Below are 24,482 nucleotides of genomic sequence, written 5' to 3'. Positions count from 1 at the left end.
CCTTTACTTGGTCGTCTACTGAGTCCCTACTGTGCGCTGAGTGGACTGGTGGTAAGGGCGGAGGAGGGGAAAGACAAAGACAGGCAAACAGAGCAGAGATGAACAAATAATTTGTGTGTGCCGGAGCCAGGAGTGTCCAGGCAGGCTGACTATCATTCCTCAGTTACTGTGGCTTCCGGTATTATTCTTATTGCTACATTTAAACAGAAAATCTTTGGTTTCCTTACATGGTAGGGCTCACATAGAACTCCATAGTGTAGTTGTCTATCTGTCTTCTAGACCACAGCTGGCCTGGCCAAGATTGCTATGGAACCAAAAAGAAAACTGAGGGTGTGTGCACACGTGTGTGTGTGTGTGTGTGTGTGTGTGTCTGACAGAGACAGAGAGACAGGAACAGACAGGCGTGGCTGAGGTCACACAGACCAAGTTAATGGCAGACTGAAAGTAGGGCAGATTGCATGATTCCAGAGATTCTGTGTCTGTACACTCATGTGTGTGTGTGCATGTGTGTACACGACCCCTTGCCAATGTTTATCATAATAATCTGAACCACTTGAATAATCAAAAAGTGTTCTTTTAGTTTCCCTCTCTAAGCATCCACCATCACCATGTCCTTCCAGCCTTCCAGTCTTTATGGTAGCTGAGCTCAGATCAACAGAACAAGTATTACACAGCCGGATGCCAGAATGGCCACCACTGTCCCTGAGATTCCTGGGGCCTGCTTGCCTGCACCAGGTCCTTTGCTAGCATTATCTCTTCTACTCTGACAGCCAAGCTATGATACATACACTATAGTTACGGAAGGATTACAACAGAAAAGTGCTGTTCACAGAGGCTGTGTGACTTACCCAAAGTCACATAGCTGGGATGTAACAGTTCCTTTCACTTTGCTACTGCTTTTTGCTCAGAAGAAAAATGCAAAACTCAAGTCAGAGTCAGCATACACTTATTGATCCCATTCAGATGGGCTCATTCATGTAATCCTCAATGGCTGGCATCCCCCCCAAACCTCTTCTAAGTATCTGATGGCCTCAGGGTCAGAGACAGATGAATGGGATCTGTGACCCATTGACCAGGCTGTTTCTTATGTTCTTGTCATGGATCAATTACAAAATGGCTCATCTGGTTTGGGTGCTCATGAGTGAGATGTGGGGCATTTGCTTGGGCCACCCCATGGAAACTTGACCCTGGCTACCACTTTTGGAGAAACCATTCAGTACAGTGTTTCAACAGTGAGAAGAACAGAAATGACTTGTGTTTGTGAATATTTGTACTATTAGGAGATGAACAGCGTTGACACGTTGGCTGCTTTGCTAACAGCCTTTCAGTTGCCCTCTCAGTGGCCACAGCTCTGGAAAGTGCATCTGATGGGCCACTTACAAAGACACCATTGCTGCATGACCAAGAGATGTAAGAAAGAAGAAAGATACTGCACGTCAACTGTGTGGAAGGCAGCTGATCACTGCCATTGCTGCAGAGGGAAGGAAGCGACCTTGGTGACTTCTAACCCCTGGTTCCATTTTGCTTTTCCTTTAAAAGCTGATAAATAGGAAATTAATTCATTCAGTGGCAGAAGATTCAGGTTTGACTGTTTCATTGACCCTGCTCTATTCCAGTTTGGAACAAATAAGCACTACAAGTCCATATCCAGCCACATAAACATATAACTCCCACTACCCCCAACAAACCACTCCAACTAGGCAGCCTGGAGATGGGTGATGTGCTAAGCTTTTTAGACTTAAATATGTCATTAGACTTACATGTCTTTAAAAAGTCTGTGGCTTTTTCAATCAAACTTTACACTAATTCTGAGTTATATTTGGAATTAGCTAACCAGTTAATTCAGTACTTTTCTGATAAAAAGATGGCTCAAATCACATATTACCGTAAGTCCCATCTTAAAGCATGCATATGGGATCCACATGATGTGGTCATGACTCCATTAATACCAGGGCAATTAGAGCACCGTTGGGTGATGATGGAGGCCTCACATGAACTGTTTCTAAACAATGATGCAAAGAGGTGAACTGGTCCCCACAATGTTTTGCCAACAAACATTTGCATAGCAGGAATTGCTGCTATTTTCTAACTTCGGTGAACAGGAAAAAGACATGTAGGGTAGATGGGCACATGTACATTTGTGTGTGTGCACGTGTGTGTGTGTATGTGTGTGTGTGGATTGCTAGAGAAAATGACCTATACTTTAACTTAAAAAAGCAGCGTTCACTGTATTATTCTTGAGATTTTTATTTCACTTTTGAAAATTACACAAACACACACAAACCCCAAAGGATGTCTTCTTTTTTTTTTTTAAACATATTGCAACTAGTCCAGGGATAGCCAACATGTGGCACACTCGCTGCCAATGTCCCACCAGAGTCCACAGCACACACTGTCAGGAGATGAGCCTGGCTGCTGGCTCAGAATCTCCTCCACAAGGCACCCTGGGAAGCCTCGACCCAGGGATTCGGGTTGACGACACCATGGGCTGTCCTGGATTTGGCCTAACCCCACTTATTTCAGAGAGTGGGAACAATGCTGAGAGACAGAAAGTGGCCAGGTCACCAAACAACGCTACTAGATATGATGTAGGCAGGAAATGGAGAAAATCTCAGCTGTTTCAATTCTACAGAAAAGGTGTTGAATAGCTTCTATGCACAAAGCCCTGGGCTTAAGCAATGTAATTTTGGGGCAAATCCCATTGTAATGAATTTCCAGGGATCTGTAGTCTAATACGTTCTATCGAATGAGACTTGGAATAAGTGGATCTAGAGCTAGTGTGTGAGAGTCCGTTTATTATATAAAGGGAACCATTATAATGGTTTTCATGCTGTTTAAATAACAATTTTCCATATATTGGCAGATGGGAAATAAATAAATGCATGCATATAGATACATATGGCTTTATATACAAAAGCATGATGGTAATGTATTTATCTTACATTATTTAAATATTATGTGTCAAAATGCTAGTTATAAATTATTTAAAACAACCTTTGCAATACTATGAATTGAGCAGTTTTAAAGGGAAAACTGCTGCAGTGTCATCATTGTAGAAATGAAGGTGCTCTTTTAAAATCATAAAAGGAGAAACGCAGAAATACATATTTCTCTTACCAGTGGCCTGAGTTCTGGATGCGTCAGGATATATCCATTATTTGTGATTGCAAAGGCATAACCGTGAATCCCTAACTGTAAGAGGAAGCAAGAAAGAAACCTTCATTAGCTTGCTCCCCGGTGAATTCACAAAGCATAAAGCAGCCCGGCATTTAGTAATTTACAGCTTAAACTTGGCATTCATAACCCTTATCAGCACAATATTTCATTAAAATGAATGCAAGGCACTGATCCTTGACATTTGGTGGAAATGAAGACCTGTCACAGGATAAGCTCAGCAAATAGCACAATTCAAAATGTCACATCCTCACGTTGGCATCTAAGGGCTTTATTTTTATTTATTTAAAACAAAAACCTTTGTTTTTTTAAACAAGAAAGTGGCTAATGTTTCTGGAAAGGCCCTATGTCCAAATGAACAGAATTTTATCAATCCGGGCATCTTCTCTCTGCCTGTAATAAAGAAAGAAAGGTCTTTACACTGCTTTACTTTTAGGCTTCCTGCAATTCCACACCCACAAGGGCCATCTCAAATGGGCGCTCCCCTAGGCTGTCATTTTCCATAATTCTTCAAGGATAAAAGTGCCACCCCCCCGGCCCCCCAGCCTATAGAGGAGCCTGCCAACCCCTTTTATATCCTTCATCTTCAAACTGTGCGGTTGCCCGGCTTTGCCACGCATGCTTCCACCGACACAAAGCCCGGGTGATTTTCTATGCAGAGCCTCACTTAATTTATGTTTTCTGACTAAATGGGACTATGGGAAATAGTTTGCAAGCAATGAAATGTTTTATTACCTTTAAAAAGTATGTAATCAAATTTAACACTGCACTTATTTAAATAATAATCCCAGCTTTTTGACAATATTTCTATTACACAGTTGACTGAACCCATTGGCTACAATAAATTTACCTACAAATCATTCATGTATTAAAATGGCCTCTGGCATAAAACCCATACTGATCTCTCTCTCTCTCTGTCTCTGAAGAAAGAAAATGTAACCCACTTTTGCCAGAGCAGTGAAAGGGGAAAAGGAAAAAAAAAAAAATCTCCATTTTTTTTTTTTCCTGAGGAGTTATTTCATAGTTCTGAGCCCTCACTGTTACTTTTCTTTAAATTCTCTGCCACTCACATTTTTGAATATGATACTATTAAATGATCCAGACAACGGAGTTTATAAACCAGGAATGACCCTGTCTGCTTGTTAGCTTAATGTCAAGGTGATGTGAAATTAACTTCAGAGAATTTAACACCGGCAATTAAAAGTTTCCCTTGCATTACATAAAGCAAATATGCACGTGGTAGTCAAGGGCAACAGACGTTTTCTCCTGGAGTTACCTTGCACAGCAAGTCTTAATAAGATTCCACTTTAATGGTAAACGTATATTTCATTATGCTGTGAAAGATAAACCAGAGATTTCCTATCCTTTGAGATGTATATCGTCTCTTTCATCTTGTCTCTTGGAAAAATGTCAGACACAGTCAACACTGCATTAATTACCATTATTATGTCCCAGTTTAAGATGGACTGGAGGGGTCACAAAGGACTCTGAGAATTTGACTTTTTCCATTAAACGTACAAGTGGTATTTGATTGGGAATTCAAACTCAAAATTAGACCAAAGAAATAATATTTTAGAGCCGGCTCATGTATGCAGTGCCTTCTAATGTCTATTACTTTGGTTCTTGTTTTGCTTTTGGGAGGCAATATTCAAAAGCAGTAGGACTCTTCTTAATACTCTATGCTTTCCTTGTATAGCACTTACCAAAATGATGATTATCAATTATCTGTGAGGTTGCTTATAAGTAAGCAAGGCATCAGTCAAGACCATTGATTATTTAGTGCCCCACTGGAATATAAGTTCCACGAGGGCAAAGGTCATACCATGTGGTTTAAAATACATGGAGGGGTGGTTGGGGTGGAGGGAAGAGGAGTGTGGAAAGGAGGAAGAGGAAAAGGAGGAAGCAGGGAAACAATAAAAGAAATTGCAGTTAGTGCAGATTCTACAAAGCTAAGCAAAACTCTCTGCCTCCTCTCGTGGAATGCAGAAGCTGAGCTCACCCTCCCACCGAGTCCTCCACTCATTGTCTGATGCCACCTCTGCTTCCTCGTGGCCCGTCCATGCCTCAACGTACTAGATGCTGCCTTTGCTCTCCCTTCACCCCCTCAAGATGCTACAGAAACTCATTTCTCCACAGTTGCCAGTGGCCTCCCAATTGCCAAGCCCTGTAGGATTTTCTCTCTCAAATCTTCCTGGTTCTATTAGCCGTCTGCCTCCTCCTCCCTGACACGACACCCTCAGCTTCCAGGCCCCATGCTCCCTGGGATCCTCAGCAGGCCCCTGTTCCTCAGCTGGCCTTTGCTCTAAGATCCTGCCGCCAGTGGCCCTTGTCTGCCTTAACTCTATGCTCCTGCCTCGGTCTCCTGCCTTGGTGGTGATCCAAGCACCCAACTGGGTATTCGTCACCTCTTCCCGACTCTTTTCTCTCTTTCAGCTCCAACCCCTCAATCCAAGGTGATACTAAATTTTCCTGATTTTTTCCCAGCTATTACTCTGATTTAACCCTGCTGCCCAACCCTACCACCAGGCAATTAATTCAGTAGACTCCTACAACTTCTACAACCGTTCTTCCTGCCTCCAAACTTGGCCTCAACAAAGTCATCTTCCGGATTGGCAAAGGTAACTCTGACCATGTTGCTCCCTTTTGTAAAACCCACTAGACACCCCCTTGGTGTGTAAGATAGACCCCATGCACCTGTCCCTGAGGTCTCCCTGGGGTCTGGCCCCTGCCTGAGTACAGGTTTGCCTTCCTCCACCCACTGCCCTCAGAGCACATGGCAGCACCCCTGCAGTCTTCTCTCCCATCCCCACCTTTACTCAAGCAGGGCCAGCTGCCTGGAGAACCCCCTCTCCCCACCTAGTGAATTCTTGCCCATGCTGTGAGCTCAGCCTCAGGATCTTCCTGACTCTCCCCTTCACTTTCTCCTTCCCATACACATTTTCATAAAACCCCGAGCACATTTCCATCACTACCTTCACTCTAATGCATAAGAATGCTACACTCATTTTGCTGTCCCTCCACCTTAGCTGGATTTCTTTCCTTCCTCTATCTTGTTCTAGGAAAAACTTAGGGCAGTGCCCTCTCCATTAGCAGGAGCTCTGTGGGGCAGGGGCCACAGCACTCACCTTTGACCTCTACAGTCCCTAGCACAAGGGTGGGCACGGGGCAGGCATTCCATGAGGGTTTGTGTGTATTTAAGGTAAGTATCACTTTACTCAAATATTTCCTAGTTCAGTTTGAAAATGCAAACTAAAGTTAACATTAAAAATGAGCCCCAAAGAAGCTGATTTGCTCCAGCAGATGCATAGCTTTCTCAAGCCTGTACCTGAGAAAGCCTTCCTGATATTCAGAAACTGGTTAAAATCCTTCCCGGCAAATGTTCTGAGAAAATAACATCAGAATGTTTGTTGGTTGGTGGCATATAGATATGACCTAATATAGATGTAAGAAGAGAAACTGAGCAAATCTCAAAATACATTCTGTGGATGAATCTCTCAGGGAATCAAAAACTTATAATATGACAGTGACCAATATTTGTTTGGGACCACACATCAGTATACTGATGAAATCCCTAAGTCCTGTTTCATCCGAAATAGAAGCAGTCTTCCTGTCCTGCCTAATGTGCAGTCCCATGCAGTAATCGAGAACAGATCGGACGCGAGGCCTTCCAGCTCTTGGGCTTGCCAGAGGGGCCCTGGGCCTGAGCATGCTCTCCTGGAGGCCAGAAGCCTGCGTGGTCCAACAGCCTGGGGAAAGGAGGCACTTCCCTTCCAACTGGAGAGACTTTGGGCTAATGAAGTGAACCCAATTATAAAATGGCTCGTTATGTTAACAGAGGCTGTGGTGTCTGGAAATTATTGCTGGGGTGTCTGGAATTCTTAATAAAAATTACAGGAAGTCTGATAGCTTGTGGGAAAAATCTATGAAGTTAAGGGAGAAAGAAAGAATTCTATCTTCTGGGAAAACCCCAAGAGCCAAGAGGTGACTCATCTTTACAAGGTGTTAATCAGGAGGGCAAGGCGTGACCTGAACTCTGCTCCCTGGAGCTCTCCTCTCCTCCAGCAGAGGCCCGTCTGGCCAAGGCTGTCCCTGGCTGGCAGGCACACCTTTCCCGAGGCTCTTTATGGGAACCAGGGAAGGGATGCCTCAGATTAGCGTATGTCATCCCTGTGTCTCTGGTTCCAGCTCCACCCTGGGGACAGCATAAAACAGAAGTGCCCGCATTTCAAGCACAGCTGGTTAACTTTCTGTAGCCGATCTTCCTCTACTCTCTTGTTATGCTCTGTTTCATTCATCTTTGACCAGCTGAGTGCAATTGAGAAAGTTATCTCAAGCATCCTTACCTAAAAATGAGGCCAAATGTACCCATTCCATGAGAGTGTAGTAAGACGCCAACAGGAATAATGCATGTAAAGTACCTGAGACTATACCAACTCTACAGTAAGAAGTTCAATCAACATTTTACTGTATTTTAATTATGATGATGATTTTATTTTCACATTTTAACTATTACTGTTATTATTGTCATTTCTCTTATTGTTCCTAGGAGCACTGGGGTTATAGAGGTTAAAATCATGGCTCTCCCACTTGCAAGATGAACAATTTGGTAAGATATTTAAGATGTTCCCGTGCCTCAGTTTCTTTAGCTGTAAAATGGAGGTAATTTTAATGTCTACTTATTATTAAGTGAGATAATGCTATAAAGAGCTTAGCACAGTGGCTGGTAGAGGAAGCTCTGAGGAACTGAACCGCAGGGTAATTGTTACTTATTCTATATCATATTCATCCTTTCTTGATTTATTGGGCACCTACCAGGTAAGTAGTGGCCCTGTGCTTTGGTTTCTACATGTCCTCATGTGAAATAAGCAGCTTAAGAATTGGCTGAGAACATTCTCTGTAGGTGGGACACCCTTCCTTAAATAGTGAGCCAGTAGCTCTGGACACCCAGGTCTGGGGATTGCCACCAAAGAGAAGTTCACTGTCTTTAGGGGCTTCAAAGCCGTCCCTGTTCCACACCCTTGATTTTCAGTTTCTGGGGACTTACAGTTTCCAGCACTTGACTTTATGGGTTTGGATCAACTAAATGTCCTGTCGTGCCTCTGGGAACTTATCTCCAATCGTGCAAGCTTTGGGGGATGAAGCTGGCCGTCACCATTTGACAGAAGGGGAAATAAGGATTTGAGGGACTTGTCTACACCCACCTCATCAGTGATGGAGCCAGGAGCCTCCAGAGTGAATTCTAACCACTGCCTGCCTCCCCCGAGGCCCAGGAAGGCCGATGGGTCCCTCACAACTGTTGCAAATCAGGCCTCAGCACATCAGGGAAGGTGGTGCTAAGGAAGGGGCCCCTGATAGCCAAGAATCCTGGTTCCAGGCCTCCCTCCAGACGGGGGCAGAGGGGGCCCTCCACAATCTGAATAGGCCTAACAAGGAGCCCAGCTGGCCGCTCTGCTTGGTGCGGAGGGGGAGGCAATGGTGTGGGCCCGAACCCTGTGCAGCCAGTGAGCCCTGGGTCCAGGGAACCAACGGGACCTAGAGCAGGGCCGCTCGCTGACCCTCCCGCACGCACACACTCGGGCTCACATCCAGAGGGCTCCCGGGCAGCGCTGTGGGCCTGTGTGGGCCCTTGAGGGGTCTCCCATGTCCCACCTTTTGCTTTGCTTTGCTCAGGAGCCCCCACTAGGGAATGTGGCTGAGTTTTCTGCACAGGATTGCAGAACCCTTTGGGCCATCTTTTTAAAAGGCAAACCAGTCATGTCAACACTTCGTGTGCATCAGAAAAACTTAACCATCATGTCAAAACTTATGATTTCACATTGATTCTTTAAACTGAGGTTAGAGGAGGTAATTAAGAAAAACGGCAATTCAATTTAAGTTTAAAAATACCTGTTAATTAGCTGTACAGATGGTACAAAAACAAGGTAATAGGTTATGATGGTGGTAAGCAAAATCATTGCTCAAAAGGGCAGTGGAGTTTGAACCCGGACTTTTGTGAAAATGAAGCACCTGGTATTTCTGCTGCTCTGATCTCATTAATTAGGTCATGCATTACCTTGTATTTGGGGATGGTCTTCAGAAGCTCTTTCACTGGGACGTCTGTGCCAACCACTCCCAGAAGAATACCCTTCGACCTCTGTTGAAAACGGACATTGAACAATAACAGTCAGTTAACTTGGCAAAAGAAATAGACCCTCATGAGAAGAAGGCACACACCATAGATCACTGTCTGGTGCCTTTCCCAAACTGATAGAGATTGTGGATTAACCGACATCTCCAAGAAAGAGCCTCTTCTATCCCCTACCCTCCATCCAAAATGTCACTGGACAAGAATGGTAGCTTCTCAGGCCACCCGTTAACTACTACAAGCCCCAACACACACTCATACCAAGACACTTCAATAGCCTCCCTCTTCTCTCTCCTGAAACTCAGATACTGATGTGAAGAAACACAACAGTTGCGGCAGCATAGGACCCTAATCATTAGCTTGCGTCTTATGAAAGCTTTTTATAGGAAAGACAGCATGTTAACTGCTTTCTCGACTTACACTGCCATCTGGTGCCCAGGAGAGAGAGACTAAACAGCCAGAGAAAGATGTAATAACTCTAACATTTTTAGCATCGAGTTGGAACCAAGGGCAAATGTGAAGGAATAGACCTCCAGGGTCCCAGTTCCCACGGCAGGCAGCCGTTGTGATTTGCTGAAACTTTCCAATGTCAGAAAGGCCATGGGGAAGGATGTACAAATTTCTGCTGCCTGTTGTTTCTTTTAAGGCTTATGGTGGGTTGAATAGTGTCGGCCAAGTTCATGTCCACCCAGAACCTCAGAACGTAATGCTGTTTGGAAATAGGGTCTTTGCAGATGTAATAGTTAAGGACCTCGAGATGAAATCATCCTAGGATTAGGGCAGGCTCTGAATCCAATGATTGGTCTCCTTATAAGAAGAGGGGAGCACACAGCAACACGTAGGAGCAGGTGTGAAGACAGAGGCAGAGATTGGAGAGACGCTGCCACAAGCCAAGGAGTGCCTGGGGCCCTTGCAGGCTGAAAGAGGCAAGGGAAAGCTCTTCCCTAGAGCTGTCAGAGGAAGCACAGCCCGGCTGACATTGTGACTTCCGACTTCCAGCCTCTAGAACTGTGTGAGGATGAATTTCTGTTTTTTAAGCCACCCAGTTGATGGCACTTTGTTACCACGGTCCCAGGAAACTGATAAAAGGCAGGTAACTATAAGCCAAAGATACGTCAGCCCACCCTAATCAGGGATTGTCTCTGAGGTTTTTCCTCCTAAGGTCATTTAATAAAAATTTTGGAAAGGGACTGCAAACTCTAACACAATGCCTGCTTGAATTCTTCTCATCTAATTTTGATGTGTTAATTCCAGCAGCAGGATAAAACAGTAAGGGAAAATTATATGCACTCTCTCCTTAAAAAACAAAAACCAGAGCTTGGGTCAGAGGGGGGTCTGAGAAAACCACCCTCCGAGCGTGAGGCAGGAAGTGCGGTGCCGTACTCACGGTCTCGTTCTGCTTACTGAACACAGGCATGGCCACGGTGGTCATCAGGACGAGGCCCTGATCATCAGCGAGCTGGATGGGGAGAGAAAAGCCGGTTACCAGGGAAGGGTCTGGAAACCTCGGCTGGGGAGGCCGAGACCCTGGGCCATCATGTCCTTTCCTGACCACAGGGGCTGTGGCGAGTGGACCGGCGCCTGCTCAGCCTCCAGTGGAGGGCCCGGCACAACGTGTCTTCACCTGATTTGCAGCTGACAGTCCCGGCCCCCAACTGGGGAAACAAAGTCAGCTGCCGCTTGACACTCCAGCTGATCTGTTCCCTGCTCTCAGCCATTTGGGTTCAAGTAGAGCCTTGTGTGGATCTTACTGATTTGTTTTATTTTATTGCCACAGATTTATTTTACTATTTGACTTCCCAGATATTTATGTTCAATAATCATGCTTCTCTTTAATCTAAAAATCAGGATCCAAAGGCATGAGCATAAGGGGTCTTTTGAGTTGCCCGCACCGGAAATGACAGAATCTGGAAGGATTTATCCTCCCTACGGTAGCTGACTCGAGGCCCTTTTACCTCTACAGATCTTTGGATGCCAGTCCCAGATGGAAAACAAACAAAACAAAAACACAATGAAAAACATTACTTGATCACCTGATGCCCAAAACACATGACTACGAAGCTAATCATTTCTCCTCGAAGAAGGAGCCCTGGCATACGGCACATGACACGCTTGTGTAAGCCTTTGGGTTGTGCACAGACACATGGAGACTCACCATCCCATCTGCTTTTCACACGGTGTTGGGAGCCAGGCAGGGACCCCTGCTCTGCCCCAAAACAAACGGGGAAAGAGAGTTCTGGAACACAGCAGGCTTTGGCCCAAGACAAACCTGGTTCTAATTCTCAGCTTTCAATCTTTCTTAACGGCACTAGTTAAGCTGCATATGAAATAATGCCAACTATTCCCCAGCATTGTTGCCATAAAGATACAATATAAAACTGCCCAGCATGGTACCTGGCATCGGAGGTGCTCAAAGGATGCTCGTCTCCTTGCCTTGTCGTCAAGCTTACACAGCTAGTAAGTAGCAGAGTCCAAAGCAAGATCAAGGCTTGAGGTATTGCTGACGGCCACCAAAACTGGCCGGGCACGTCTGATGGGAGAGCGATACTTTCTGGTTTCACAGACTGTTCAAGGCTCAGTCTAAGGTATTTTCTGACGTTTGGGCACTTCTCTTCTATAGCTTTAGTTCCAAAGAATAATCAGGCATTGTTTTCTCAGTCTTCTTAGGGAAAAGCATAATAAAGAGAAGATCCTAAAATCTAAGTGTTTGAAGCGCCCATAGAGTGGCTGGTCTCTTGAGTAAAAGTCATTAAGCTCCGTCCATCTTTCGCCTTGTTCTTCCAGTAGATTATCAGAGCTACAGGGCGTTACTACTGCAGTGTGGTACTCAGGGCAGCAGCACCTGCAGCACCTGACTGCTTGCTAGAAATAGCCCCAGACCCCATTCCAGACGCTCTGAATGTGAATAACTATTTTACTAATGAGTATGTATACTAAAAGTCAAGAGCATTGTTATGGGGCAATCCTTTCTCACCTCATCTCTATTGATAATCATGATAGCTAAAAAGAAGCTGGCAGGTGTTGGAAAAAACTCCCAACAGGGATCGACGGGCCATATTTTTAATAGTTTTACATCTATCTCAAGATGGGCCTATATTCCCCCATGGCAAGTAAGATGAAGCAAGAATCTCATAGTCCCTCAAGGACTGAGAACTCATTGGTGTCATGGTTAATTTTATGTGTCAACTTGGCTAGGCCATGGTGCCTAGCTACTTGATCAACCACCAGTCTAAATGTTGCCGGGAAGGTATTTTTTAGATATGATTGACATTTAAATCAGTAGACTTCGAGTAAAGCAGATTACCTTCCATAACGTGGGTGTGTCTCATCCAATCAGTTGAAAGTCTAAAGAGAAAAGATTGGTCCCCCAAAGAAGAAGGAATTCTTCCTCCAGACTGCCTTCAAACTCAAGACTGCAACATCAACTCTTACTGGAATTCCCAGCCTGCCAGCCTCCTTTACAGATTTCAGACTTGCCGGTCCCCACAACTGTGTAAGCCAATTCCTTAAAATAATCCCCCTGCCTCTCTCCCTTTATACATAGCCTCTCTATATGTACCTCTTCTATTGGTTCTGTTTCTCCAAAGAACTCTGACTAGTAGTATACATGATAATCATGTGTAATAATATACATGGAATCATGCAACCTATTATTTGGGGGCAGCCTAGTTTGGATGCTAGAATAAATAAACAAATTTACTTTATCAATATTAATAACAAAACAATATCAACTGTGAGATGATATTGATAGTTATTGTTGCCAGGAACCAAGTCAACCAGCATATATAGTATATAACAGTATGGAAACATAGTTCTGACATCTTGCTAAAAATACTCAGAGCACACCACGGCCGCCACTGGAGGCATGCAAGGCCATTTTCAAAGGCAGAACCAACCCACAGTAAACAGCTCTCTTAGAACTAGAAGTCTTCCCACATTCTGACTCCTTGATTAATCCTTAATGCTATAAAGAAAACTGATTTGAGCTGATCCATAACCCTGGACAACTTCCACTTTTCAACTCAAATCAAAACTTCAAGCAATGCCAACATGGATCATGGAAAAAATCAAAACATACCATTGACAATAATGAGAAATGAAGCATTTTTCCTGCAACCAGTAAAAATCAGTTATAAATCACTAGTAATTGTTCTGGCACAAACACAAGATCATGGAAAACTAACTTCAAAATATTAAGCCAGAATATAGTATCAACTTCACTCAGGGGCTAATTCCAAATGTAATTACTGCATCATTACTTAAAAAAAAAAATCCCCATAATATTGCATTGGTACTGAAACCACTCACTTGTAACCAGCCCCAGGTAAACAAAGGAAATGCAGTGAGTTCAGTCTGGCCGCAGTTTACATGTGGGCCTGTGATCGCATGTACTCCTCTCCTGGGGACAGTCTGGCGGGGCCAGAACCCTCACCTGTAGGCTTCCCCACGTGTACCAGCTCATCATTACGCACAGAAATACCACGTGCACAACATGAAGGACCTCTTCTGCACCCAGCAACTCCATCATCCCCGGCCTCCACAGGTCTGGACTCTGTGAATCTTAAATATTTTATGGAGAAGGAACATCAATTTGCAAGTTCATTTGCACCGTAAGCACTTTATGATTGAAAGGCACTCTGTACTCTTGCCACAGGAAATAGCAGCCAATGGCAAGAGTTTTTCCCCAGACCACCAAGCAGAAGTTATGCAGCCAACCATGGCCAGAAACCCTCTGTCCCCCTACACACTAGGGGGGTCCTTGCTTTTCTATGACTCCCCAACCTGTAGCTGCTGCATAGGCAAAAGTGCTGCCTATGATTCATACATGTGGCTTCCAAGAAAAATGCAGACATAGAGTCAACATTCATTTTCTAAAGGGTAGGAGCAGGAGATGGGGGTCACCATGGTCCATCTGGGCAAAATCCCATTAACTTAAGTCCAAGTGGGAATCTTAAAATGAACTGCTGTTCAATTACACTTGCCCAGGCTTCGAAAAGGCCTCTGAAATGCACGGTTGTGGTACTCTCTTGTATAATAAGGGTATATTATTCCATATCCTTCATTTCCCATGCTACATAATGGGGATCGTTCTGGTATCAAAGGAAATGATGAATAATAATACCGAACATCTGGTTTATAAAACACAAACTTGCTCAACAGATTGACTGCTTCCTGTCAGCTTCCCAAGTTAATCATGCATGTAGGCTCACATGAATATGCATTTGGACTCATGTGCAAGGTCCACGCAGCCATGCCAGGCCTCTACTCCTAATGCTTGATTAGTTTCCCACTGATGGCACTAGGCAGCAATGTGACCAGCCCTAGGGTGTGGTCCCAGATTGCAGAACAACACTAGATTTGTGGTCTATTCATTTTGTTGCTCATCTAGATATTACTATTCATTGATGCCCTTGATAAACATTCCTTGAGCATCAGCCACGTGCCAAGTTCCATGCCATGTGCTGGAAAGACAACCAGGAATGAGGCCTGGATCTTGTCCCCAAAGAACCTCAAGTCCACTAACGGAGACAGAAAAGCTCACGTGGCAGAGGAAGAAGAGCTGGGCGGGGCTGGCATGCCGGCTCTCCTTTAGTGAACACAGAGGCTCTCTTCTTCGGGTTTAGCATGAACTTCAGTAAAAATGTCTGGCATTTATCGATATCTGTCAGGGTTTATATGACAGATTCAGAATGCCTCCTGCAGGCCAGTTTAACAACAGCAGGAGGAAGTTCCCTGCTGCAGAGCAGCTTCAGTCCATTTGCTTTATACTTAGGGATAGTTATAAATGGAACAATGCAGGGGTGTGACATATCTTAAATTGCCCACTACCTCGCTTTGCCACCTTCTGCAATTATCACCCCCTTCCTTTAGGAAAATCCTCTTCACCCTCTCCAACCACAGGGTTTTTTAGCAGCTAACCTGTCCCATCCTGGGTATGCACTCTGGCTGTGCACACTCACACTCACACTCACACTGCCCGGGCCGCCTGATTGGTTTATTAATTAGGCACAGCATTCAAGCTAGGCTACCCAGGATTTTTTTCTCTTTCCTGCCTGGAGCTAGTGGGAAAGACCATTTACTGTCCTTTGTGGATGGTTAAAAGAATGTAAGCCTGCCAGTCATAGACAGGCAATTAAACTGAAAAAATATAATAAACCCACAAAGAGGAGGAAGTGTGTGTGTGTGCGTGTGTGTGTGTGTGTGTGTGTGAGATCTGAGTGGTGGAGGAGAAGGAGAGGGAGAGAGAGGAAGGTTACCAGTCCCTGGATGACTTCATTCCCAAGGTCACTTCCACCAATGCTTTTTTCCATTATTGGGTTGCTTGAGCCAATAAGTTTTCTCTTTTTGCCCAAATGAACATGAATTAGATTTGTGACTCATAACAGAAGAGTCCTAACCCACACAGGTGTCAGCTTGGTCCATAAATGACCTAGGTAGCTCTGGATACCCATTGAGGTGGCCCCAAGTGCCATGTACAACCCAAACAGAGGAGGAACTGCGAAGGCCAGAAAGGCCAAAGGAAAAACGGCGCCAACATTCACAAGATGAGTGATTGTGTGTTTTTCCAATGAAGGAAAAAAACGTAGGTACCCTCAAAGTACCCAAATACTGAATGGTAACAGATAGCAAGTGAAGAAGTGATCAGACTTTATGATGGTATAAAAAAAAACTATTATCATTAGAATTGTACATCAAAACTTCATAATGAGTAGAAATTTGGCTGCTTTGAAAAAAAGAGCCTGGACAAGAAATGCAGAATCAGAGTCTGCCTGGCCACAACAGGACAGAGATGCAAGAACCTGCCAGGAAAGCAGCCAGGACAGGAGACAGGTTGCAAGCACACGCCAGTGCCCAGCGAGCCCCTGTGGACTGGGAGCAGTGTGGCTACGTGCTGGCTGGGCAGCCTTCACGGCTGAAGGACATCTATTTTGCTTGCCTTCTTCACATCTCCATCAGGACTGGTGGCAGGACCCTCTGCTTCTCCTGCAGCTGGAAGTCCCTGAGGATGAGTGCCAAGCCCTGGAGAAAGGCAGTGAGCAGGGCCTGGCCTCAGGAAGGCATCCAATCAAGCTAAGCACGCTTGGCAGCCCACTCAAGGGCTGCCAGGTGGTTTGCCACAGAGCCTCCTGCCAGATCTGCTCAGCTCTGGAGGCTTGGGCTCAAAGGGAAGGTTGTGCACAAATGGCAAACTCAGCCTGGGAAGAGGACTGTCTGTAAGCCAAGAACCAAGGCTGATTCACTAACTCTCCTCAAATATCATATTTCTTCTATACTTCGCTCTTATGTTTGTTGTTTTCTTAGTAAAATTGATCAACATATTGACTTTGTTAATAGAGTACATAATATAAATGTATACTCTTACACTAAAATACATAGATATTTTATATATGCGTGTATAATTTGTGAGTACACAGCTATGTTTCTGCTGTGTCTTCAATATCTATAAGGAACATTAACCTACACTCTATGAAAAGACACTGCCACCATCTAGTGGCAATTAGCGTGAATTGCAGGCATAAAATCCTGGGAGATTAAAAAAGCGTTTTCCAGAGCATGGGTCTTACCAGTAAGAATGCATTTAAATGGCAGCCAGTATCACTTAGTTACCTACCCTAGTTGAAATAAAGACAGACTGCATCAGCTATTAGTTCTGTCAATAACCTTTGCCTTGACAGGAAAGGAATAGTACTAAGAGGTTGAAAAACACAGCTGTGTATACCTTTAAATATCAGATGAGACATTGAAAAAAGAAAATCACTGATTCTTCAAGGTAGGATCTGAGTATGTGACAGAGGAGCAGAGGTTATTTCACACCCACTTTCTCAAGTGTGGCTTGAATAGAGGGAAGCCACCCTCTGGCATCTCCTCCTTTCCTAGGGAGCTTAAATTTACCAATGACCTGGGAATCCCCAAGGGCTATTGCCTGGGTAGAATGAGGGGTAATGAGGTCAGGGTGGAAAGAGATGTCACCCATGTCCTCTAGTTTTCACACTGCATGACAAGGGGAGAGCAGGAGAGTAGAAAGTCATCGGAATAACACTCTGTACAAATTAGTTGGTGAGAACAGCAGGGAGATGCAGATCTGGGAAGGGGGACTTGAGCTGAATATGTGGCTATGTATAGACCCTCTATGGCCAAAATCCCAGGACCTTTCCCTCCTGTTCTCAGACCAAAAATGTCTGTATCTACCCCTCTCAATGGCCACCTACCTGCCCCCAGTCCCCAGATCTCTCACCCCCTTCTGCCATTGTAATATCCCTTGTCCCCAGTACTGGACAGAAAATGTCAGCAAAAGAATCTATTAGAAATGTACTGGGTAAGTGCAGAAGGATGTTTTCTCTGGAGACACAGCCCCAGGTGGAGATATAAACACCCGTCAGAGGAAGAACACAGGTGAAAACCCACTGGAAACAAGCGAATCCTATCGTGTCTCAGGGCTGAAAAGGGAGCACTGTATGAAAGCTGATGTTAACATTAGCTGACTCTGGCTGTCAGTTTTACTCTCACAATCTTTAGAGTTCCACTACTGTTAGTGATAATCATGAGGCTTTCTGGCTGCTTTAATAGTGGCCAGTTTTAATTGAGAGACTTTACTCATGTATGCATCTTTTAAAATCCCTTTACTCAATAATTTAATCAATGATCTAAGAAGCTACTTTGAAATGAGAAGGGAAAAAAAAGAGTAGCATGTTTCACTGATGGAACCAAAAGAGTCCTAAGTCACCACCGGCTATATGTATATATGTATACATAAATATATATATTTAAGGAACTCAAAAGAGTAATTCTAGGTATTTTTTCTGATTATTTTTGTCCTAACTGCAGAACCTGAAGTGTATTGTGCAATCTTTCCTAAAACCTAAATGACTACTCACATAACAACATGGATAAATCTCAAACAATATTTGGAAAATGAAGCAAGTTGCAGAAGGATACATGTCATACAAAATCATTCACATAAAAATTTAAACACATAAAACTGATAACTAGAATCTATTTAGAACTCAGAAAAATCAGCAAGAAAAAATCAAACAACCCTATCAAAAAGTGGGCAAAGGACATGAACAGAAATTTTTTAAAGACAGAAGAATGGCCAACAAACATGTGAAAAAATGCTCATCATCTTTAATCATCAGCAAAATGCAAATCAAAACCACAGGAGATATCACTTAACTCCAGTGAGAATGGCCTTTATCAAAAAGTCCCAAAATAATAAATGTTGGCATGGATGTGGAGTGACAGGAACAGTCATACACTGCTGGTGGGACTGAAAACTAGTGCAACCTCTGTGGAAAGCAATATGGAGATACCTTAAACAGATACAAGTAGACCTACCATTTGATCCAGCAATCCCATTATTGGGCATCTACCCAAAAGAACAAAAGTCATTCTATAAAAAAAGACATCTGCACCCGAATGTTTATAGCAGCAAAATTCACAATTCACAATTGCAAAATATGTGGAAACAACCCAAGTGCCCATCAATACATGAGTGGATTAACAAAATGTGGTATATGTATACCATGGAGTACTACTCAGCTATAAGAAACAATGGTGATATAGCACCTCTCGTATTTTCCTGGATAGAGCTGGAACCCATTCTACTAAGTGAAGTATCCCAAGAATGGAAAAACAAGCACCACATGTACTCACCATCAAATTGGTTTCACTGATAATCACCTAAGAGCACATTTTGGAACATTAATCGGGTGTCGGGCAGATGTGAGGGGGGAGGGGATGGGTGTATACATACATAATGAGTGCGATGCGCACTGTCTGGGGGATGGACACGCTTGAAGCTCTGACTCGGGGCGGCGGGGGGGGAGTGGAGGGGAGCAAGGGTAATATACATAACCTAAACTTTATACCCCCATAATATGCTGAAATAAAAAATATATATATTTTTTACAAAAAAAAAAGTATGTTGTATAGGTACATACACCTATTGTAAAAACATAACTGACGTAGACAGACAGGATGCAAACTTTTGGCTATCCCATCCCAGCAGAAAATGAGCAGCACACTCAAAGTGGGTGATTTGAGGAAAGTTTAATAAAGGGATTATTTGCAAAGGTGCAGGCAGAATACAGAGTACCCCTTGAAGGAGTAGTGCAGAGCTTAGGTGCAGAAACTGGAGTGGGGAGTCCTATCAAACAAGAAAAGGGAGGGGATGGAGCAATCGCTGGGAAGTGAAACAGAGAAAGTGTGTTAAGACCCCCTTGGTAAGAGCTGTGATCTCCTACAGAAGGACAGTCAGCTCATGGCAACCCCGCCGGTATTTTCAATGTTTCACTCCACCAAAACAAAAAATAATTTTTAAAAACCCTGAAGTAAATATGATAAAATATTTATATTTCTTAAATCTGGATGATATACACATAAATGGCTTTAAAGTAAAATTATAATAAAAAATTAAAAACCCTATTTCAAAAATCCTTTTTGCGTACAGATCAAAATAGTCCTTGAAACAACTATGGCAACACTTTGACATTGAAAATACTATTATAATACAGTTTTTATATTCTGGGTTAAACATATTATATTTGATTATTATTGTTTTGGAAGTTCTTTATAGTGAGAGATTCAGAAGTAGGCATTATTTTTAATTGAAAAGCTGGTATTTTCAATGTAAGCAATATGATTTGTCTTTTGTGACACTACTTGGATGAATTGCTTCCCTCTAAAAATCTAGACAAATTAAGAACACCAGCCATTGTTTAGATTTCCATTATGCACTGGCATTTTTCAACATTTTCGCAAGATACCTGAATCCTACATAATAGAAGGCTCTAGCAAAATAGCAGTGGAGAATAAGAATAAGAAATAAGAATAAGTAAACCTTTCAAGTAACATTTCCTCTTGCTTTGCATTTGACTACCTCGGTAAAGTGTAGTCACTTAATCCTTGAGAATGCTACCTAAATGATGGTTTGCTTTTAGCCAAGACATTTCCTCTTTTCTTGTTAAGTCATTTTTACTTGCATCTGAGATTTGGAGATCCTGAATTCTTATGTGAGATTACACTGTATTTTAAGTTGTTTAAATACAAAAGTAAACAGATTTCCCTCTTTGAACTTTAACTGCATCTTGTATGAACTAAATTGTTGAATTTGTTTATTCTTTCTCTCTCTTTTTAACAATCTGAACACAAGTTTGCGAATGACAATGCTGCATAATGTTGGAACACTTATATGAGAATATAAAAACTGCTTTCTTCTAATAAAACTGTTATTATTCAGGAAAATTTGATGTTCTTTCCTTTCCTTCCCCCAGTGATACTACGTCATTAAGCAAGGAATATGTTTTATGAGCAAACATCTAGCTAGAGGGAAGATGCTGCTTTTGACCAGGAACACACACATAAAGCCACGGGCAAGAGAATATTGCTGGTTAACATATCTGAAAGTTGTCTTGGAAACTGCTTTGTTTATTAGAGTACAACCTGCTTATTTCAAGAATGCCCAGTAATAATAACAATGAGAATTATCATGAGGTATTGGAGTTTGGTTAATATTTATGATGAGCTATGACATATAACTGACCCCCCATCGTGGGTGAATGTTCGTATTTTCACAAACGTGGTTTAGACACCTCCCAAAGAGATGCCTGAAAACACAGCCAACTGTCGGAGCTTCAGGGCCTTGGGACAAAACCTTCCCCTTGTTTAAAGACCCCCTGAAATGCTGCTTCCTCCATAAAACCTTCCCTAACTAAGTGGAAATGGGAACCAGATGTTTCCAAACTTCACTACAAAGATAATCATATTTACTCTACAACCAAAGATACCATCTAGGACCAAATTTGTGCAAACTGTTAATGCAACAAAGTCACTGAACACTGTGGCAGGAAGAAATGCTGGGAATCGTGTAGAGCCCGTGAACTCCAAGGGCAGAAGCCGGGAATAATCCCTTTTTTCATCCATAGTATTTAGCATACAGCCTGGTACACAAGAAGTGCTCAGCAAACGACCCTTGAATGAATTTATTCCAACAGCATCCTTTTATTTATTTTATAAATGAGGCCCAGTGAGCAAAGGAGTCACAGAGAATTGGTACCAGCATTCAGATAAGACTATGGGGCTAGTTCTCCCTCTTTTACATTGCGCTGCCTCTGCTTGCTTGCGGCTCCCTCACTGAGTAACTTCTCGTGTTGTGCCCGCATCAGTGTGGTTAGACTGAGCGTGTAAGGGACATGCTGGGAGGCTGATGCCCACATGCTGCTGCTGCTGCTGCTGAGGCAGATATTTCACGATGTCCAGCTGATGTCATAGTGAAAAAGGAAAGGGACTTTATTTTTTTTTAACAGCTTAGTTGTACATCGTGGCTTGCTTAGCAGCACAGGGAAGAGAAAAAGTATGAGGTACAGAAGCAAAAAGACATGAAATAACATCCTAGAGCAGCTTACTCCAACTTGTTGAGTCACTTTTATCGATCCATCCATCCTTCCAACTATCCATCCCTATACCCGCCTATCCATATCCATTGCCCGACATGGCTTGCCACTTGTGACCAAACATTGCCTTAATGTTTTGTATCTACGGAGCCTTAAATTTAACCCTGACACAGACCTTGCAAAGTGTCTGTGCATATTTCACAAGTGAAGGAAGTGAAGACAAAGAGGTCAAGTACCTTGCTGCAGGTCACAGAAGGCAGCAGAGTGGAGAGTTGAGCCTTGGCCCACCTGATGCCAGAGACTGTGTACCAATCACTCTGTCCGCAGTCTCCTGTATTGGGGTGCAAAGTCAAATGCCGTGTTTTGCCTTCAGGAGCTTAAGATGCAGCGAAAGAGCCAACCAAGCAAATCACCCTTAAAATCGGAATAACACTTAGAGTTCTTGGAAGGATTAAATAGAACTGTAGACATAAAGCACCTAGCACAGTGCCTGGCATATCTGACAAGTGCCATTAATCTCATAAAGACCATTCCAGGCCAGGGGAGAAAAGGTCTTATGCTTCTTTATAATCCACTCACTATTTTACCAAGTTTGAACTTCATCCCTCTCTCCTTCTGAATTGGATAAACAAAATAGAAAGATAGTTCTTCTTTATCCCATGATAGAATATCATGACCTTAATAGTTAAACAATATGCTTTAAAAGCAGTGAGAGTAGTTAATTATAATACTAATAATTACAAATATTAAAGGAGGTCGGGAAGGAACACGCTGGGAAGGAAGTTGGTATGGAGGAAGGAGCCAGGGAAGAAGGGACAGATGCTTCACAAGTATCCAGCCTGCAAATCATCTAATGTATTCCAGGCCTGGGCAAATACAGATGGGTAAAATCCAAGCACACAGGGCTCATGATTCAGCAAGTGGTTCAATTTCGTGAGTCATTTCTGGAAAAAGAAAATCCATACCATGGCATTAGTCCTTGCCTGACATTTTTGTACCTCATGAAACTTGGTTGGGTTTTCCAAAATCCTTCTAGTTAATTCGAGGGGATAAACATCTAACTTTCTGTTTTTGAACTTCTTGGTAGCATTGCTATACACAATTGCACAACTGCTCCAGTTTACCCTGGAGGGTCATTTCAGTTGACTCCTTTGGCATGAGATATCTGGCAGCCCATGCAGAGCCGTTGCTTCAGTCCTCGTATCTTCCGCACAGGAAATCTCCTTCTCTGAGAACCAGCAAAGTCAGATTAAAACCACTGATGGTAACTTGACATTGATGTGATATAGACTTGACTTACATTTATATTGTGACATAGATTTGGTTTTCAAATCATTCACTGAATTGTACTGATTTTGATTAGCTTCCACGTTGGAATGGTGTTCTTCATTGTGTGTTCTCTCTCTAATGCAATCAGAAAAATAAATGCATCTCTGACTCAAGTCCACCCATTTGAGGTTGCCTAATTCTGCATTTCATAAAAGTATTCCATGCAGGTGTCCTTTAAATGACAACTCTTCCATGGCCTTGAGCATAACATGTAGATTGATATACTGTTTTTTCGGGAAACATATCTAGTGTGTCAAATGATGAATACAGGTGTTCTAAATCTATTAAGAAACACAGAAGAGACCCCAAATGGCAAAGTCAACTCTTTCAGTTCAAGATTGCCTTTGAGTCAATATAAATATGATCTACAGGACTGCATCTAGAAGCAAGAAAAGCAGAACATGGGGTGTCCTGAGATGTCCCCTTCAAAACTACCCCAGACTTCGGGTGATATTGACATTAATGCCATGATATTCCAATTCAATGGGCTTTATGAAATAACTTTTCTCAGTCTTCTACCTCCATTTCTACATAGAAGGAAAAAAGGTGTTTGTATTTATTTAGGGATGTAAGAACAACTGATATGAAAACAATTTTTAAAATTCCATTGTTTTTATTTGGATGTTTCTTTGCCTTTTAAAAGAAAAGACAGTTTCATTTTAGCAATGTTATAAGTAGAGTTTGTATTGCTTTAGCACATCAAGAAAGTCATATTTTATAATTTTGTTTTATTTAAATAGAAAACATTCACGTATTTTAAATGAAAAATTCTGAAAGAAAACTTTGAATTTTTGAGACACTAAAAATTAAGTCTGGGACTAGAAAGCATTGAGATAGGGATTTTAAAATTAATTGTTTTCAGCTCAACAATAAAGTTCTTTTGCCTGATTTTTTAAGAACACCAGATTATATCAGTGTTTCAAAACCATTTCTGCTTTCACTTTATGAAATTTATTTGTATTAAACAAGGTATAATTTACTAGAATTGTTAGTAATATTAACATTACTGCCCCAGCCATGGCCGACACCATTTCTAATCGAGCACTTGGTGTGGATGGGCCTTGAGCAAGTGCTGTTCATGTGCTTCTCAGGAAGACCCTGGAAGGGAGGTGTTTGCACCCTATTATGACAATGAGGAAACCAAGGCTCAGGGGGATAGTGTCCTAGGTCCAAGGTGACAAGTGAGAACTGGCAGGCAGGGTCTCCATGCCACCTCCAGCTGACTCTGAAGTTGGTCTTGGGACCGACTGTGCTCTCCTGCCTCCACTGTGAGCATGGAATGCCTCCCTTCCACCACGATGAGCACGACACCAGAGGTCACACTGCTCCATACAATACTCTCCAAGTAGCAAATTGGGCAAATGCCATCCTCACCTAGCTTCATCTCTCCCAGTTTTAAGCTGAGGTAGTTCTTCCCTCCACCTGGAGGTGTGAGTGGGATAGGCAACACCCATCAATGGAGG

The 24,482-nt window shown here is 42.9% G+C and overlaps 1 protein-coding gene across 1 annotated transcript in view; it reads right to left on the bottom strand.

The window, feature by feature from the left end:
* CACNA2D3 (calcium voltage-gated channel auxiliary subunit alpha2delta 3) overlaps positions 1-24,482 on the bottom strand; it is an 850,367-nt gene that overhangs the window by 202,784 nt on the left and 623,101 nt on the right. Inside the window, exons 15-17 of the mRNA XM_069473712.1 lie at positions 10,686-10,757; positions 9,227-9,307; positions 3,118-3,192 (exon numbers count right to left, since the gene is read on the bottom strand). Coding sequence (XP_069329813.1) covers positions 3,118-3,192; positions 9,227-9,307; positions 10,686-10,757 — 228 coding nt within the window. The remainder of the gene's footprint in view (positions 1-3,117; positions 3,193-9,226; positions 9,308-10,685; positions 10,758-24,482) is intronic.

This window comes from Eulemur rufifrons, chromosome 7 (genome assembly GCF_041146395.1).
Source record: "Eulemur rufifrons isolate Redbay chromosome 7, OSU_ERuf_1, whole genome shotgun sequence".
In the NCBI taxonomy this organism is placed as follows: Eukaryota; Metazoa; Chordata; class Mammalia; order Primates; family Lemuridae; genus Eulemur; species Eulemur rufifrons.
Note: the sequence above shows the minus strand (reverse complement) of the source record. Positions and strands in the feature narration are given on the sequence as shown.